This window comes from Grammomys surdaster, unplaced genomic scaffold, assembly GCF_004785775.1.
Source record: "Grammomys surdaster isolate TR1022 unplaced genomic scaffold, NIH_TR_1.0 125946, whole genome shotgun sequence".
NCBI lineage: Eukaryota > Metazoa > Chordata > Mammalia > Rodentia > Muridae > Grammomys > Grammomys surdaster.
The window spans coordinates 3,133,704-3,148,237 of record NW_021620768.1 but is presented as its reverse complement, the minus strand read 5'-3'; the positions used below and the strand labels follow the sequence as shown (position 1 = coordinate 3,148,237).

At 48.4% G+C, this 14,534-nt stretch overlaps 1 protein-coding gene across 2 annotated transcripts in view; it reads left to right on the top strand.

Moving 5' to 3' along the window:
* The window catches only part of Il6r (interleukin 6 receptor), a 51,179-nt gene that overhangs the window by 25,382 nt on the left and 11,263 nt on the right, over nt 1–14,534 (top strand). For both annotated transcript variants that reach the window (XR_003709450.1, XM_028753187.1), the window contains exons 2-6: nt 785–1,021; nt 2,005–2,128; nt 4,056–4,240; nt 4,602–4,768; nt 5,278–5,419. Coding sequence is in view for 1 of the 2 variants with exons in the window: in XM_028753187.1 (XP_028609020.1) it covers nt 785–1,021; nt 2,005–2,128; nt 4,056–4,240; nt 4,602–4,768; nt 5,278–5,419 (855 nt within the window). In the remaining variant the exon portion in view is untranslated. The remainder of the gene's footprint in view (nt 1–784; nt 1,022–2,004; nt 2,129–4,055; nt 4,241–4,601; nt 4,769–5,277; nt 5,420–14,534) is intronic.

Below are 14,534 nucleotides of genomic sequence, written 5' to 3'. Positions count from 1 at the left end.
CTTCTCCTCTTCTTCTTCCTCTCTCTCCTCTCTTCTCCTCTCTTCTCTTCTCTTCTCTTCTCTTCTCTTCTCTTCTCTTCTCTCCTCCTCCTCTTCCTCCTCCTCCTCCTCTTCCTCCTCCTCCTCCTCTTCCTCCTCCTCCTCCTCTTCTTCTTCTTCTTCTTCTTCTTCTTCTTCTTCTTCTTCTTCCTCTCTCTCTCTCTCTCTCTCTCTCTCTCTCTCTCTCTCTGTTTTTCAAGATAGGGTTTCTCTGTGTAGCCCAGGCTGGTATGGAACTCAGAGATTCCCCCTGTCTCTGCTTTCCAAATGCAGGGATATTGCTGGGACTAACAGCATGCACCACAATGCCTGGCTCGCTCTTTCTTTCTTTCATTCATTCATTCATTCATTCATTCATTCTTTCTTTCTTTCTTTTTATGGCAAGGTCTCACAATGTAGACTGACCCAAAACTTGCTATGTAGACCAAGTTGACCTCTGCCTTGAACTCTCAGAGTTCACCTCTGTCTCCTAAATGGGGAGCACTAAAGGTGAGCACCACCTCACCTGTCTCTTTAAAAGGTTTTTTTATCAAGGGAGCTCGATTTCTGGATCATGGCTTGAGAGAGTGCACTGTAGCAGACAGCTCGGTGGTCTGGGAGGTTTCTGGAGGCCAGACAGATGTGGTGCAGGCTGGACCATGGGAAGACTCCACAGGTGTTACTGTGGAGGCCTTTGACTTCTCCAAATCATATACAAAGTCCCATTTTCAAGTTGCTAGGCTTACTTTGTGTTTTTCTTCCCCAGAGGTGGCAAATGGTACGGTGACGAGCCTGCCAGGGGCCACTGTTACCCTGATCTGCCCCAGGAAGGAAGCAGCAGGCAACGTTACCATTCACTGGGTATACTCTGGCTCACAGAACAGAAAATGGACTACCATGGGAAACACACTGGTTCTCAGGGCTGTGCAGCTCAGCGACACTGGGAACTATTTGTGCTTCCTGGATGATCACTTGGTTGGGACTGTGCCCTTGCTGGTGGATGGTGAGTTGTGCCCCCAGTGTCCTTGGAAGTGGCTCCAGTAGCTTCAATGTCATCTGTATTCAGAAAGATTCCCTGACTGATCCTTCAAGTTTGCCGTTTTTGACTCAAGAGTTTCAGGAAAAGGGCCACTCACTGATTGGCCCGTGTGCATGGCCAGTGGTGGAACCATCTGGCAGATTTAATAGCTCTGGACTCCCAGCCAGGCACCTGGGCTTAACTCCTACTAACTCCCTCACATTCTTTTGGCAAAATAAAGTGAACTTTATCACCTTTCCATGTTGCAAAGTGTTGCAAAGAGAAAGTAAGTGTTTGAGGGCTGAAAACTGTCCAGCACACATGAAACACACATAAGACTCTCAGAGGGCATACTCCACCAAGGATTAGCAGGTTAAGGGCTCCTTCAGCTCCAGTGGAAGCTGGAGGGTCCATGCCCTGTGGCAAGCCTTGCTCTCAGCCATGTTCTTCCTTATGTCCCAAATAGTCCTTCCAGTGTCCGTTTGTCCAGTGTCAACATCAGGTGAGGCCACAGGTGCTAGTTTTGCATTGTCTTTTCAATCCTAGAGCAGTGGTTCTCAGCCTTCCTGGCACTGTGGCCCTTTAATACAGTTCCCATGTCATGGTGACCCCCCCTCCAACCATAAAATTATTTTCGTAATAATTCCTACTTCATAACTCCTACTTCATAACTGTAATTTTGCTACTGTTATGAATTGTAATGTAAATGGTTTTGGAGAGAGGGGTTTGCCAAAGGGTCATGACCCACAGGTTGAGAACCACTGCTGTAGCCAGAAGCCCAAAAGGTAATGAAACCTTTCTCTCTGGGCCTCGGAATTGTTGGCCAGTACATCCCTGGGGAGTTGTGTCATTTGTGGCTCTGAGCTGAACCAGGTGGTCCCCTCTGCTGGAGGGGGGAGGGTAATGATACACATAACAGGTGTGCTTGGAGGTCTTGCACCCCCTTATCCTGCCAAGTTCTCTTTCAGTTCCCCCAGAGGAGCCCAAGCTCTCCTGCTTCCGGAAGAACCCCCTTGTCAATGCTATTTGTGAGTGGCATCCGAGCAACACCCCCTCTCCAACCACGAAGGCTGTGCTGTTTGCAAAGAAAGTGTAAGTGGCAGGTGGGGCTGTGGGCTCAGGGTTAGTTGATGCTCACTGGTGGCCTGGAACTAAGGGAAGAAGGGTGGGGGGCTCCAGGCCACTGCTGGACAGTGGACAGGGCCTTTTAATTATTTTAGATTTATTTTATTTTATGAGCATGAATGTTTTGCCAGAATGCATGTATGTGCACTATATGCCTATTAAATCTTCTGAAACTGGGGTTAGAGGTGGTTGAGAGCCACCATGTGGGTGCTAGCAGTCGATTCCACGGCCCTCTGCAAGAGCAACAAGTGCCTTTAGCTACTGAGTTGTCTCTTCAGACCCAGGTCCAATGTTTTATCAGTAGAAAGTTTTCCAAGTCTGTCACATAACATGTGTAAGGCCATATTTTGATCCTCAGTTATTTCAAAAATTAAAAATAAAAGAAAGTAAAAAAGAAAAAAGAAATCCTTTGGAATAAAGGAACTGAACCCCAGGCTCAATTCAATTTACCTTACCCAACAATTATGGGAAATGCATGCTGGGGTTCAGTGAGACTGATTAATTTGCTTGAGACCATCTAGCTAGGAAATGGTTCTAAGTGGTTGGGAAGAGAACCCAAGCCCATTTTCCATCAAGGTCCAAAGGTTTGGGATGTTGCCCTACAGGAAAGGTACAAATGGCTCTGGAGGCTTATAATGAGGCTGACAGGCTGCTGTTGGTACCTTGACCCTGTGAGCATCATAAAGACAAGATACAGAGAGCAGTCATGGGTGGGGGGTGAGGTGCGACCCATCCAGACCTTTGCCTATTAGAAGATGGCACGGAGACCTGGGGCCAGGGAAGTAGAGGAAGTGCAATGTAACACACTAGAGAGACTGTAGTCTCCACCCACAAGCCACCCCTCTTATGCCTAGATATTTCTATAAAGTTTGAGTGATCAGAGTGTGGTATTCCTTCTTATGGGTCCTTCCTATGGGTGTAGCTACTACCAGTCAAACATGGCCCTGGAATATTAAGTGGAAATTCCCAGAAGTAAACAAATGCATGCTTTAAATTGGGTCATTCTAAGTAACTCCACCCAGGTTGTGAATCAGCTGCGGCTACCCGTGCTGCTCATCAAGCCTGGTCCTAGAACACAATCAGGCGGTGATCAAGAGCATAAGGCATGAGATCCTGACATCTGCAGGGCATAGGACACATGCTGTACCAGGGTAGGCCCTGCTACTCTGAAGTCTCAGGTCTCTCACTGAAGGACTTTGGAAATACCTCTAGCAGACGAGGGAGAATTTCCATATTACAAAACCAGTGTGGTGATCAGCATGGGCTGAGCCTGAGGTTCTTATCTGAATCTGAGGTTGTTCACTTGTTTTCTGGTGGCAGGGAAAGTGGAAGTGGGTGAGATCTCAGGTTTCCGGGTCTGCTGGATGGTTTCTGACTTCCCTTGGCCATCTTCAGTCTTCGGAGTCCTTTTCTATTCTTCCCCTCACTCCTGTTCCCCTTTACTTGTGTGCTTTGGTGATTCGCGGACATTTCTGCTGTATCACCTGAGAGGAGCTCTTTTGTGCCCTGGGAAGGGCTATTCTTATCCATTTCTGTATCCTTTATAGTGCAAAGGACAAGACTCAGGAAGAAAATCAGAGATCAAGACACACTGACAAATATGAGACCAGAGGGACCTTCTCCGTCTGTCCCTCGTTGGCTGGGCTCTGCCAAAGATCCTATCAGATGGGCACTAATGCCATTAACTTTCCTATTTTCTAGGGGGAAAATAAACACTTGGGTTGAAAAGCATGCTGAAAGTCACAGACACTAATAGGAACAGACACTGGCTGAGGTGAAGCCTGAAAGCTAGAATCAGTTCCCGAGCCTCCAATCCCTGGGCTAGATTTCTTTTCTCTTGAAACAAATAAAAATTGCTAGAATCTTTGTGCCCTTCATCTGTTGTGTCCCACAGCAACTCCACCAACGGCAAGAGTGACTTCCAGGTGCCCTGCCAGTATTCTCAGCAGCTGAAAAGCTTCTCCTGCCAGGTGGAGATCCTAGAGGGTGACAAAGTGTACCACATAGTGTCACTGTGTGTTGCAAACAGTGTCGGAAGCAAATCCAGCCACAATGTAGCGTTTCAGAGCTTAAAAATGGGTAAGAGAGCTCCACCCCGCAGCTGCTTCCTTCTGTTGAGGAATTTTTTTTTTTTTAATATATTCCAGATCTATCCCTAGGAGAGGCAGTGTGCAGAGGGGCTTGGGAGCTGGGTCTCATGGAGACATTGCTGATAAATAGGTGGGGGTCTTCTCAGGATGAACATAGGGTGCTAAGGGGTGATCCAGTGAGTTTTTGCTTACCAGGTGCAAGGCTCTGGGTTCTGTTTCCACTAAATAAATAAAATTTAAACATTTCTGGGGAGTGGTGCATGCCTAGCAGTGGGGATGTCTGCAGGGCCTTTGAGGGTCTCTTCTATACCATGCTTGCCACTGCATAGAACCCTATTCCCTCTCCACAGTACAGCCGGATCCACCTGCCAACCTTGTGGTATCAGCCATACCTGGAAGGCCTCGCTGGCTCAAAGTCAGCTGGCAAGACCCTGAGTCCTGGGACCCAAGTTTCTACTTATTGCAGTTCGAGCTTCGATACCGACCTGTATGGTCAAAGACGTTCACGGTGTGGCCGGTAATTCCTTTCCTTTGTTTGGAGATAAAGTTTCACCCTGTAGTAGCCTCGAACTCATGACAATTCACCTTCCTTAGCCTCCTAAGTTCCCAAGTGCTGTAACTACAAAAGTGAGCCTCTATGTCCAGCTGAGATCTAGATCTAAACAGAAAAATTTCCCCTAGGTCTTAAGGGAAGTAGGACACCAGAAAAGCTGGACTAGGTTCTGATCCAGCTTTGCCCCTTCCAGCCATTTACCTTTATGAGTCATGGCTCTGTCTTTATAAAATGAGACTAATAGTGCCAGGCCAGACTCCTTCTGACCAGCCTAAGAAGAATGCTGAGTTCTACATAAAGCAAGGGATACAGCTTGCCGGGAATGACAGTCACCTAGGCTTGAGAATGACTCCACCTCAGCCCCCCAGGTGGTGTGAGCTCTGCCAAGTGGAAAACAGGGTGGTCAAGAGTGTCCTCTCCCTGTAGCATTGCCTCACTGGGGCCACTGGGACTCACCATGTCTCCATCCTCAGCTCCCGGTGGCTCAGCATCAGTGCGTCATCCATGATGCCTTTCGGGGAGTGAAGCATGTGGTACAGATCCGTGGGAAGGAGGAGTTTGACCTTGGCCAGTGGAGCGAATGGTCCCCGGAGGTCACGGGCACTCCTTGGATAGGTACCTGGGTTTACGTGGAGGGAGGATGGGATGGCTTTCAGCTTATGAGTATATCAGCAGTCTTGTACTATATGGCAAAGCATGCTAAATCATTCAACACCCCCTCCCCTTCATTTCAGTTCACTGAGAAAGTGCTTCATTCAGTCCAGGTGGGCTTAGAACTTAGTATGTAGTCAAGATGACTTTGGATTTCTGATTCTCCTGCCTCCATCTCCCGAGTACTGGGTCATTCTGTGTGCCACAATACCTAGCTCTATTTGTCCAAGTCTGGCATCCTGTGTGTGTGTGTGTGTGTGTGTGTGTGTGTGTGTTACCTGAATCACGGATACAGTGCCCTCACACTTGGAGGCTTAAGGTGCTAGCTGCACCCGTGTATTTGATGGTGGAGCTCACTGGGCCCTTTTCTCTTTACACGCTGTATGTCTTCCTTCCTTCTAGTAGGTGAAGGCAGCAGGGAGGAGGGTAAGGGCAGAAGGATGGAGGAGCTCCGAAGAATTATAGGCATGGTTAATTGACTAAGGCTATTTATCTTTGGGAACCAAAAAGGTAACAATGCGCTGAGGGAAGTAATGAAGTCTCTCAGAGCGTGTATATGCTCTTAACCACTGCTATGACAAAGTCTGAAGAAACCAATTTAACAGAGAAAGGATTCTTTCGACTCAGGGTTACAGAGGACTGAGGCTGGCTGGCTGGTTATGTTGCTCGGGGTTTGAGGTGAGGCAGAACATCATGGCAGAAAAGATATGACAGACCCGAAGTGCTTACCTCCGGATGTGGTAGCAAAGACCAGGAGAATAGACTAGGACAAGGGTGTACCCGTGACCCGCTTCCCCAGCTAGGCCCCACCTCCCAGTTTCCATCTTCCAATAACAGCAAGCTATGATTCCAAGCCAGGTACATACCTTTGATCCCAACACTTGGGAAGCAGAGGCAGGTGGATCTCTGTGAGTGAATTTGAGGCCAGCCTGGCCAACAGTGTGAGGCCAGCCTGGCCTACATAGTGAGTTCAAGGACAGCTGGAGCTACAGAGTGAAAGGCAATGATGACGACAATAATTTCATCAAGAGATTAAGTCACAGCCAGCGTCTCCCTTTGTATATTGCATTGTGTTATGACAGTCTAGGTGGGTGGCGGCGGCACATGGTTTAACCACAGCACTTGGAAGGTGGGGAGTTTGAGGCCAGCCTGATCTACACAGCGAGTTCCAGGATAGCCAGAGATACAGAGACAAAACCCTGTCTTGAAAAACAAAAAAGATGCCGGGTGGTGGTGGTGCACGCCTTTAATCCCAGCACTTGGGAGGCAGAGGCAGGTGGATTTTTGAGTTCGAGGCCAGCCTGGTCTACAGAGTGAGTTCCAGGACAGCCAGGGCTACACAGAGAAACCCTGTCTCGAAAAACCAAAAAAAAAAAAAAAAAGATGAAGCTCACAACATGTGAGTGTTGAGCATATTTCAGACCACACCTAATGACACACTTCTGACAAAGCAGAAATCCAGGACGACATGCGGGGAGATAATAGTGGTCAGTTTGTTTTGCCTCAGGGTTCAAACAGTAATCCAAGCTGGTCCCACACTCAGCCCAGGTTCCCGACTGCAGAGATTACAGGCTTGTCCATCACTCCATCTTCTGAAATCTTTATGAATTGATACACATCTGTGGGAAAAAAGTACAAATGGATTCCGATTTGGACCGCCTGCTGGTGCTGCTTTCCCCACCGAGTCCCATTTGGGCTGCTGCTTCTTCTGCTGTTAACATCCTTCTTAAATCCAGACCTCTAACTTAATGTAGGTAACTTCTCTTTTTAGCTCCCTGATAAAACCCACTTGAGATATTATCTGCTGGTACCTTGCTGTGGGGCGGGGGGTTGAAAGGAGGAAGAGAAATCACCCCCACTTCACTGTGGACACTTCCAGAGTTGCAGAGTTCTCCAACCTTGTAACATATCTCATTAACCCCAGCATTTACTCTGGAATGGCGCCCAGGGTCACTTTGGGGTTACATCTCCCCTGTCCTGTGGCTTACTTGAACCAACTAGTCATTCTCACACTTTTGGCAACTATAAAGAATAGGATATTGACTTATCGAGTGCCCGTGTGGCAAAAAGGAGATGCAATGACATCACTGGCTGGGTCCTGTTCCACTCTCGCCACTTCTCCTTTCTGACTCCAGGGGGAAAGAGGACTCCTGTATCAGTCTACTCCCTTTACCCTCATAGATGTGGTATTGGAGAATACTGCTCATTTCTAGTCTCTCCTGTGGAGTTCTTGTCCCTTCCTGTCTTGGGAGAGCCTGAGGAACTGGCTTGGGGCCTCCCTCTGGCACCATCTTCCCCATGCAGTGCTGTCAGGTCCGGCTCTCCGTGATCTCTGTTGCTGTTTCTCAAGAGCTGGAGGTGGCTTTCTTATAGGACTCTCTTCTTCCGAATAACTTACAGCATCATGCAAAGGACATCTTCCTGTACAAGCCAACAGTTGTTTTACCTTCTGTCTCTACAACTCTGTTTGTTTGAGGCAGTCTCATGTGACCCAGGTTGATCTTGAACTCACTATGTAGCTCAGGACTATGTTGAACTTCCGATTCTTGCTTCTACTTCTGAAGTGCTGGGATTACAAGTATGTATCTCCACACCTGGTTCATGTGGCGCTGGGTGTTGACTGCAGGGTCTCATGTGTTCTAGGCAAGGGCAATCTATGCTACAGCCCCTGCCCCAGCCATGTACCATAGATAGTCATAAGCAGCTTTAAGGATTCCTGTTTCAGGGCTAGAGAGTGTTCAGTGGTTAAGAGCATTTGCTTTTCTGGAGGAGGAGCTCTCTAGTTTGCTCCTCAACATCCATGTCTTGTGACTAATAACCACCTGAAACCTGTAATACTCTTCTGCACAGTACAGACACACACACATACACACACATACAGATACACACACATATATACACATAGTTTTTGTTAGAGTCCTAGCCCCTACTGTTCCCTTTTCTGAGCTATGAGATTCAAGGTTTTATATATGATAAGAAAGTACTTTACCACTTACCTATATCCTTAGCCTAGTTCAGAAACAGCTTAATCAAAAATTTCTTTTGGTTAAGTGTGGTGGAGGCAGAGACACTCTGTGAGTTCAGGTCAGCCTGATCTACATAGTGAGATCCTGTCTCAAAACAGACAACTACAACGTTTTGTTTGTTTGTTTTTTATTGTGGTACAATGTCCATGACATAAAATTTTCTTTTAAAACTCTTTTGCAGGAGATTTTTGAGAAGGGCCTCATTATGTATTCTACCCTTGAACTGGTTTTACACGGCCTCCTGTGTACTGGGATTACCGGTGTGAGGCACCACGCCTTGTTATTATATCTGCTTTTGTTAGTTTTGTGTTTGAAGGCCGCAGGTCAACCTGCTGTGTTCTTCCTCGTGTACTATACCCATCGGTTTTTGCTATAAGGTTTCCCATTGGTCTGGTGCTTGCTGAGTGGGCGGGGCTGGCGGAGCAGAGAGCTTCTGGGATGCTATTGGTTGGGATGCTCCCGGTCCACCCCCAACCATGGTCCCATTGCTGAGATCACACGGCCACCTTCCCATGCCTGTTCTGTTTTTTTCTAACATGGATTCTGGGCATTGAACGTACACGGCCAGCCCTGTTTTAATCGCTGTTCGGCGGTGTCAAGTACATTCATAATGCAGCCCATCAGTTCCCATCATCCATCTCCAGATCATCTGCATCTTGCAAAATTGGAATCCCTCGACCTTGAACAGTCAGTCACTCCCCATCCCCGTCCTGTCCCTAGCTCCTAGGATGTCCATCCTACTTTCTGTTTCTGAGTTTGACCGCCTTAAACACTTCGGGTAAGCGGGTTGTACGGAAACCTTTTGTGTCTGACTTATCTCACTCCGCACAGTGCCTTCAAGGTCCATTCAAACTGTGGTGTGAGTTAGAATTTCCTTCCTGTTGGAGCTGGGGAGTGTCCCGTTGTACACAAATGTCATGTTACTTTCCCCCGAATTTGACAGTGGACACTCGGGCTGCCTTTGCCTTTTGGTGTGTGGCTGATACTGCCATGAACCTTCTACTGACTACATGAGTTCAGTTCTGTTGGGTACATGTATACATGTGGCAACTCTATTTTTAGTGTTTTTAAGGAATGATCACAGCAGCTGTTCCATTTTATGTTGTTTGAGAGGTCACAAAGGTTCCCTCAGTTTTTGTTGTTGTTGTTTGTTTTTGAGACAGGGTGTTACGGGGTTTCTGGCCTAGAATGCACAGTGTAGATCAGGCTGGCCTCAAACTCATAGAGATCCACTTGCCTCTGCTTCCCAAGTGCTGGAATTAAAACGGTTCTATTTTTCCTTCAACTTATCAAAACTAGCATTCTGTCTGTCTGTCTGCCTGCCTGCACACACATTCCTCCCCCCCCCCCCCCCGTGTGTGTGCCCATGTGTGTTCATTTCCCAGGCTGACCTCAGCCTTCTCATCTCAGCCCCTCTACCTAGGGCATCAGGTATCTACTCCCATGCCTAGCACCCATTTCTCTTTACTACTTGCCTTTCGTCATTTGTTTTGTTGAGACAGGGCCTACAAGCATGCACCACCACATCCCACTATTCATCTCCTTTAGAGAAATGTCTGTTCAGGTAGAAAGATCTTTTTCTTATGTGAGCCCAGCACTGGCCTGGATGGCCCATTCTGCCCTGGGGGGTAACCCCAGGGAGCCTCCTTGTAGACTCTGCTCGCTGAACTCTCCTGGGTTTCTGCAGGACCTGCATTGCTTGGGCTGCTCCAACTCACAGGCTAGGCTGCATGGTGTGGTTGGTGGGTTCCTCACCCATCTGGTCTCCTGCCCTTGAAACGCTAGTAGAAGGTGCTGTCCATGTGGACTGACCACATGAGCTCATACAGAGCCCCTGCCTCCCCACACAAGCCCAAGCCTGAGGTCCCGTCCTGGGTTGGGGTGGAGTGGAGGCATTCTACTTCAGAACATCTAAGAGAGAAAGAAGCCTCTGCATCCCCGCATGGGCGTGGGGTGAGGTAGGGGGGGTGAGGGTAGGAGGGTGGGGTATAGGGGTGTGGGAGGCAAGACAGAGGGACTTGGATGATCTCAGGCTAGAGGGGCTAGGTTGGAACTTGGCAACTGGTTCTGTAAAATGAGGCAGGCTGGAGCGGGAAGTGAGGCCCACCCATGGAGCTCCTTGGCTGTTGGGCTTCACCGATGCCTTAGAGGCTGTATTGTGGTGGCATTCAGACCATTAGGACCTTTAGCTCTCCAGGTCCTGACAAAAAGGAGCTGCTGGCTTCCAGCTTAGGTAGGGCTCAGGGGACACAGGGGACACAGGAGGCTCACTGGACGTGGGAACCACGTTGGATGTTGTTATTAAAGTGATTAACATCTTGGAGCCTCGATCTTGTCATCTGTGATGTGGAGATAGTAGTACCTTGGGGGAGCCTCAGTCTTGTCATCTGTGAAGTGGAGTCAGTACCTCAGAGGCTTCTAAGTCCGGTATCAAAATAGTCTTCACACAAGGGAAGTATGATGGGATTAGCAAGGTGGGGTGGGCTGGGACATGTCAAACGTGATCTCCTGTGTAGTGAGTGATGGGGAGGGACACCTTAAAGGTGCTCTCCCCAGTGCCACCCTGAGCCTACTGAACCAGGATCTATAGGGATAAATGAAGTGGGAAGTTTGTAAATGTTTTCTGGTGATTTTAATATGGGGATAGGTGTGAGGGATGCCCCACTGTTAGGACGGTGGCTCTCAGTTCTGTTACTGGGCCAGGAGGTTGCTGTGGGGCCTGCCTTCTCTGTGGGGTAGGAGTGGCAGAAGGGGCTCAGGAGCTTGGGAGTCTGCGGGTGCTGTACCCTAGAGGCTGTGGACTGAGCACAGCTTTCTGTATGGGGGATGGGAATCCCAGACTCACAGTGTTTTGGGGTTCCTGCTTCAGAAAGCAAGGCCAGGTCACACCATCAGCCCTGAAGCAGTGGCTCTTGCAGAGAATGCCCTGGTGTTACGGTAGGAAAACTAGGCTGGAGCTCTTAGCACGGGGAACAGGGATTCCCCAGGGACAGGGCCCTTCTCAGAGCTCCTAGAGGAGGAGTGCCCCCAGAATTGCGGGTTCCTGAGAGCCCAGTTTTAACAGAATGTGGGGCAAAGTGCTTAGGAAGGCCAGTTAGGGAGCTGGATGTGGCCTGGAGGGTTAAGACGGTGTGTGTGTGTGTGTGTGTGTGTGTGTGTGTGTGTGTGTGTGTGTAGTTGGAAGCCATGCACATAATACAGTTATTTTATACTTCAAGACAACCCTTATGACTCCTTCTCATAGTCCCTCAGAGGGGAAACCACACAGGCTACAGGTTTGTACCTCAAGACACAAGGAGGCACTTAGTTTAGAAGCCCACTGCCTCAGTTTCCCTGCTTTAGGAAACAAATCAACAGAGAAAAATGGGAAAGGGGAGTCCAAGCCTATGCCAGCCCGGCTCCTCTGGCCGGCTCACCTGGCTTAACGTCCTTTCTTTAGAAGTCAGGCTCAGCTCTGACTCCTTTTACAGGTGAAAAGTTGGGAGACTGGAGGGAATGTATCTGGCAGTATTTCCTCTCCTGCTGGGGGCTTCAGCAGGAGGTCACAGTAACTGTCAGAGCTGGGGATGCTTCAGCCAGTGAGTCCCCATGGTGTGGACTCCTGCAGCTACAGATCCTCTCCACAGAACCCTCATGGGACTTGTGTGAGTTCAAGGGTTCTGGGCTGCAGTCTCTGCTCCGTCCAGCTCTCTCCTCAGTGCACCCTCTCCCACTCTCTTCCCCCTGTGCCTTTTTCTGCACTTTTCTTAAACCTTCCATCCCCTAGGGCCTCCACCTGCAGCTGGCACACAATGCTTATGTGGAGTTGAATGGACGGTCTGGGGTCTGACACCTGGCTCTGTCCCTTGTTGGGGACTTTGGGGAAGTACCTACCTCAGTCCCAGTTTAGTTATTTGTCACTTAGGAGTACTAGCACCTGCCTAAAAAACCCAAACGCAGCACCTGCCTCCCGGAGCTTTGAGGCTTCAGTGACCTGGAAAGTGGCATTTTAGAGCAGGCTATGAGCTGGCTTCCACCCAGGACTCCATGATACTTTCCTTCTCCACTCCTCTTGCCTCCGGCCTCCCTAGTGCTAGGATTTCAGGAGTGTACCCCAGGCCAGTGCCACCATGCCCAATTTATACAGTGCTGAGGGTCAAACTAAGCTATATCCCTAGATCCAAAGTAGATATTTTAAAGCTTTTTAAAAATGTTCACTATTGGAACCAGACAGACTTAGTTTAAGCCACTTTGGGAGCTTAGGGGGTGCTTCCTCAGTAGAGACAGAGGCCTGTCAGGGAGTGCTGGCTGCCAGCCTCGGTTTGGGTTCAGGAAGAGGGAAGTAGACAGTGATGAAACAGACACTTGATGTTTTCTGGCATGGACCACACTTGCATAGGCACATGTTATATAAGCACACACACACACACGTAAGTATGCACACACTCACATATATACACACGGGGGCGGGGCATAAACATACAAAATTACAACTTTGCCACTTTCTATTAACTTTGAGAAAATTATTTTCCTTTTTCTTGCCTCAGTTTCCCTATCTTTACATTTTTTAAAAGATGTGGTGGTCAGAGGATAACTTCCAGGCATTGATTCTCTCTTCCCCCTGGAGCTCTGGGGATGGTCTTCTGGCTTATGTGAGGCATCTTGCTGGTACTCTCCATACTTATTTATTTGTTTTAAGTTTTATTTGATGTGTATGGGTGTCTTGCCTGTGTGAATGTATGTGTGCCACATGTGTGCCTGGTACCCATGAAAGTCAGAAAATGCACTGGGTTCCCTGGAACTAGAGTTACAGCTGGTTTTGGGCTGCTGGAAACTGAACCTAGGTTCCAAGAGCAGCCAGTGCTCTTACCTGCTGAGCCATCTCTCCAGCCCCCACTCCCCATCTTTAAAGTGAAGATTCCAGTCAAATGTGACAGCTCACATCTGTAATCAAGAACTTGAGAGGCGCCGGGCGGGCGGTGGTGGCACACGCCTTTAATCCCAGCACTTGGGAGGCAGAGGCAGGCGGATTTCTGAGTTCGAGGCCAGCCTGGTCTACAGAGTGAGTTCCAGGACAGCCAGGGCTACACAGAGAGACCCTGTCTCGAAAAACAAAAAAACAAACAAACAAACAAACAAAAAAAAGAACTTGAGAGGCTAAAACAGGAGGATTGCTGTGAGTTCCAGAGCAGCCTCAGCTTCAGAATGAGACCCTGTTTCAAAGATCAAAATAGCAATGACAAAAACATTGGGCATGGTGTCCTGTGCTTGTAATCCCAGCACCTGGGTGACAAAGGCAGGAGGATTAACCTAAATTTGGGGTCAGCCTGAATTATATTGTGAGTTCCAGGACAATTGAGCTAAAACGTGAGGCTGTTTCGAAACCAAACATCAACCAAAGTACAAAACAAACAGCCATTCCCCCAACACAGAGCCTGTGGGTAGCCTGGCATAGTGCTCATGCTTATAATTCCAGTATTCAAGAACATTGAATTTGCTGGGTAATGGTGATGCACACCTTAAATTCCAGCACTCAGGAGACAGAGTGGATCTCTGTGATTTCAAGGCTACCCTGGTCTACAGAGGACATCCTGGTCTACAGAGGACATCCAGTGGAAACCCTTTCTCACCCCCTCCCCCAAATAAATAACAAAATAAAATTGAATTCAAGGTCAAGGGTCAGCTTGGTCTACATAGTAAGTTCCAAGCTATTATAGGCTATAGAGAGGCTCTGTCTCCCAAAGCCTATCCATCCATTCACACATGTACACAGTCCCTAGTAGGACTTAACGAGGCTTGTTACCAGGGTTCTGAGACCTGTAGGGCAATAAAAAGGTTTTCAAGGGCTTGAAAAAGATTCCATGTGATGTTGAACTTGGCTGGGTCTGGGGAACCTCTGGGCTGAATGGCCATCCGTGCTTGGACCTATTTACTTTTCTATTTACTGCTGCATACCGCCTGGTTTTAGCTTTGAGCCTACCTCACGCTCTGTTGGCCTCCATATACCCTTCTGTATGCACCCTTCTATATGCACCCTTCTGTACACACCCTTCTGTACACACCCTTCTGTACAC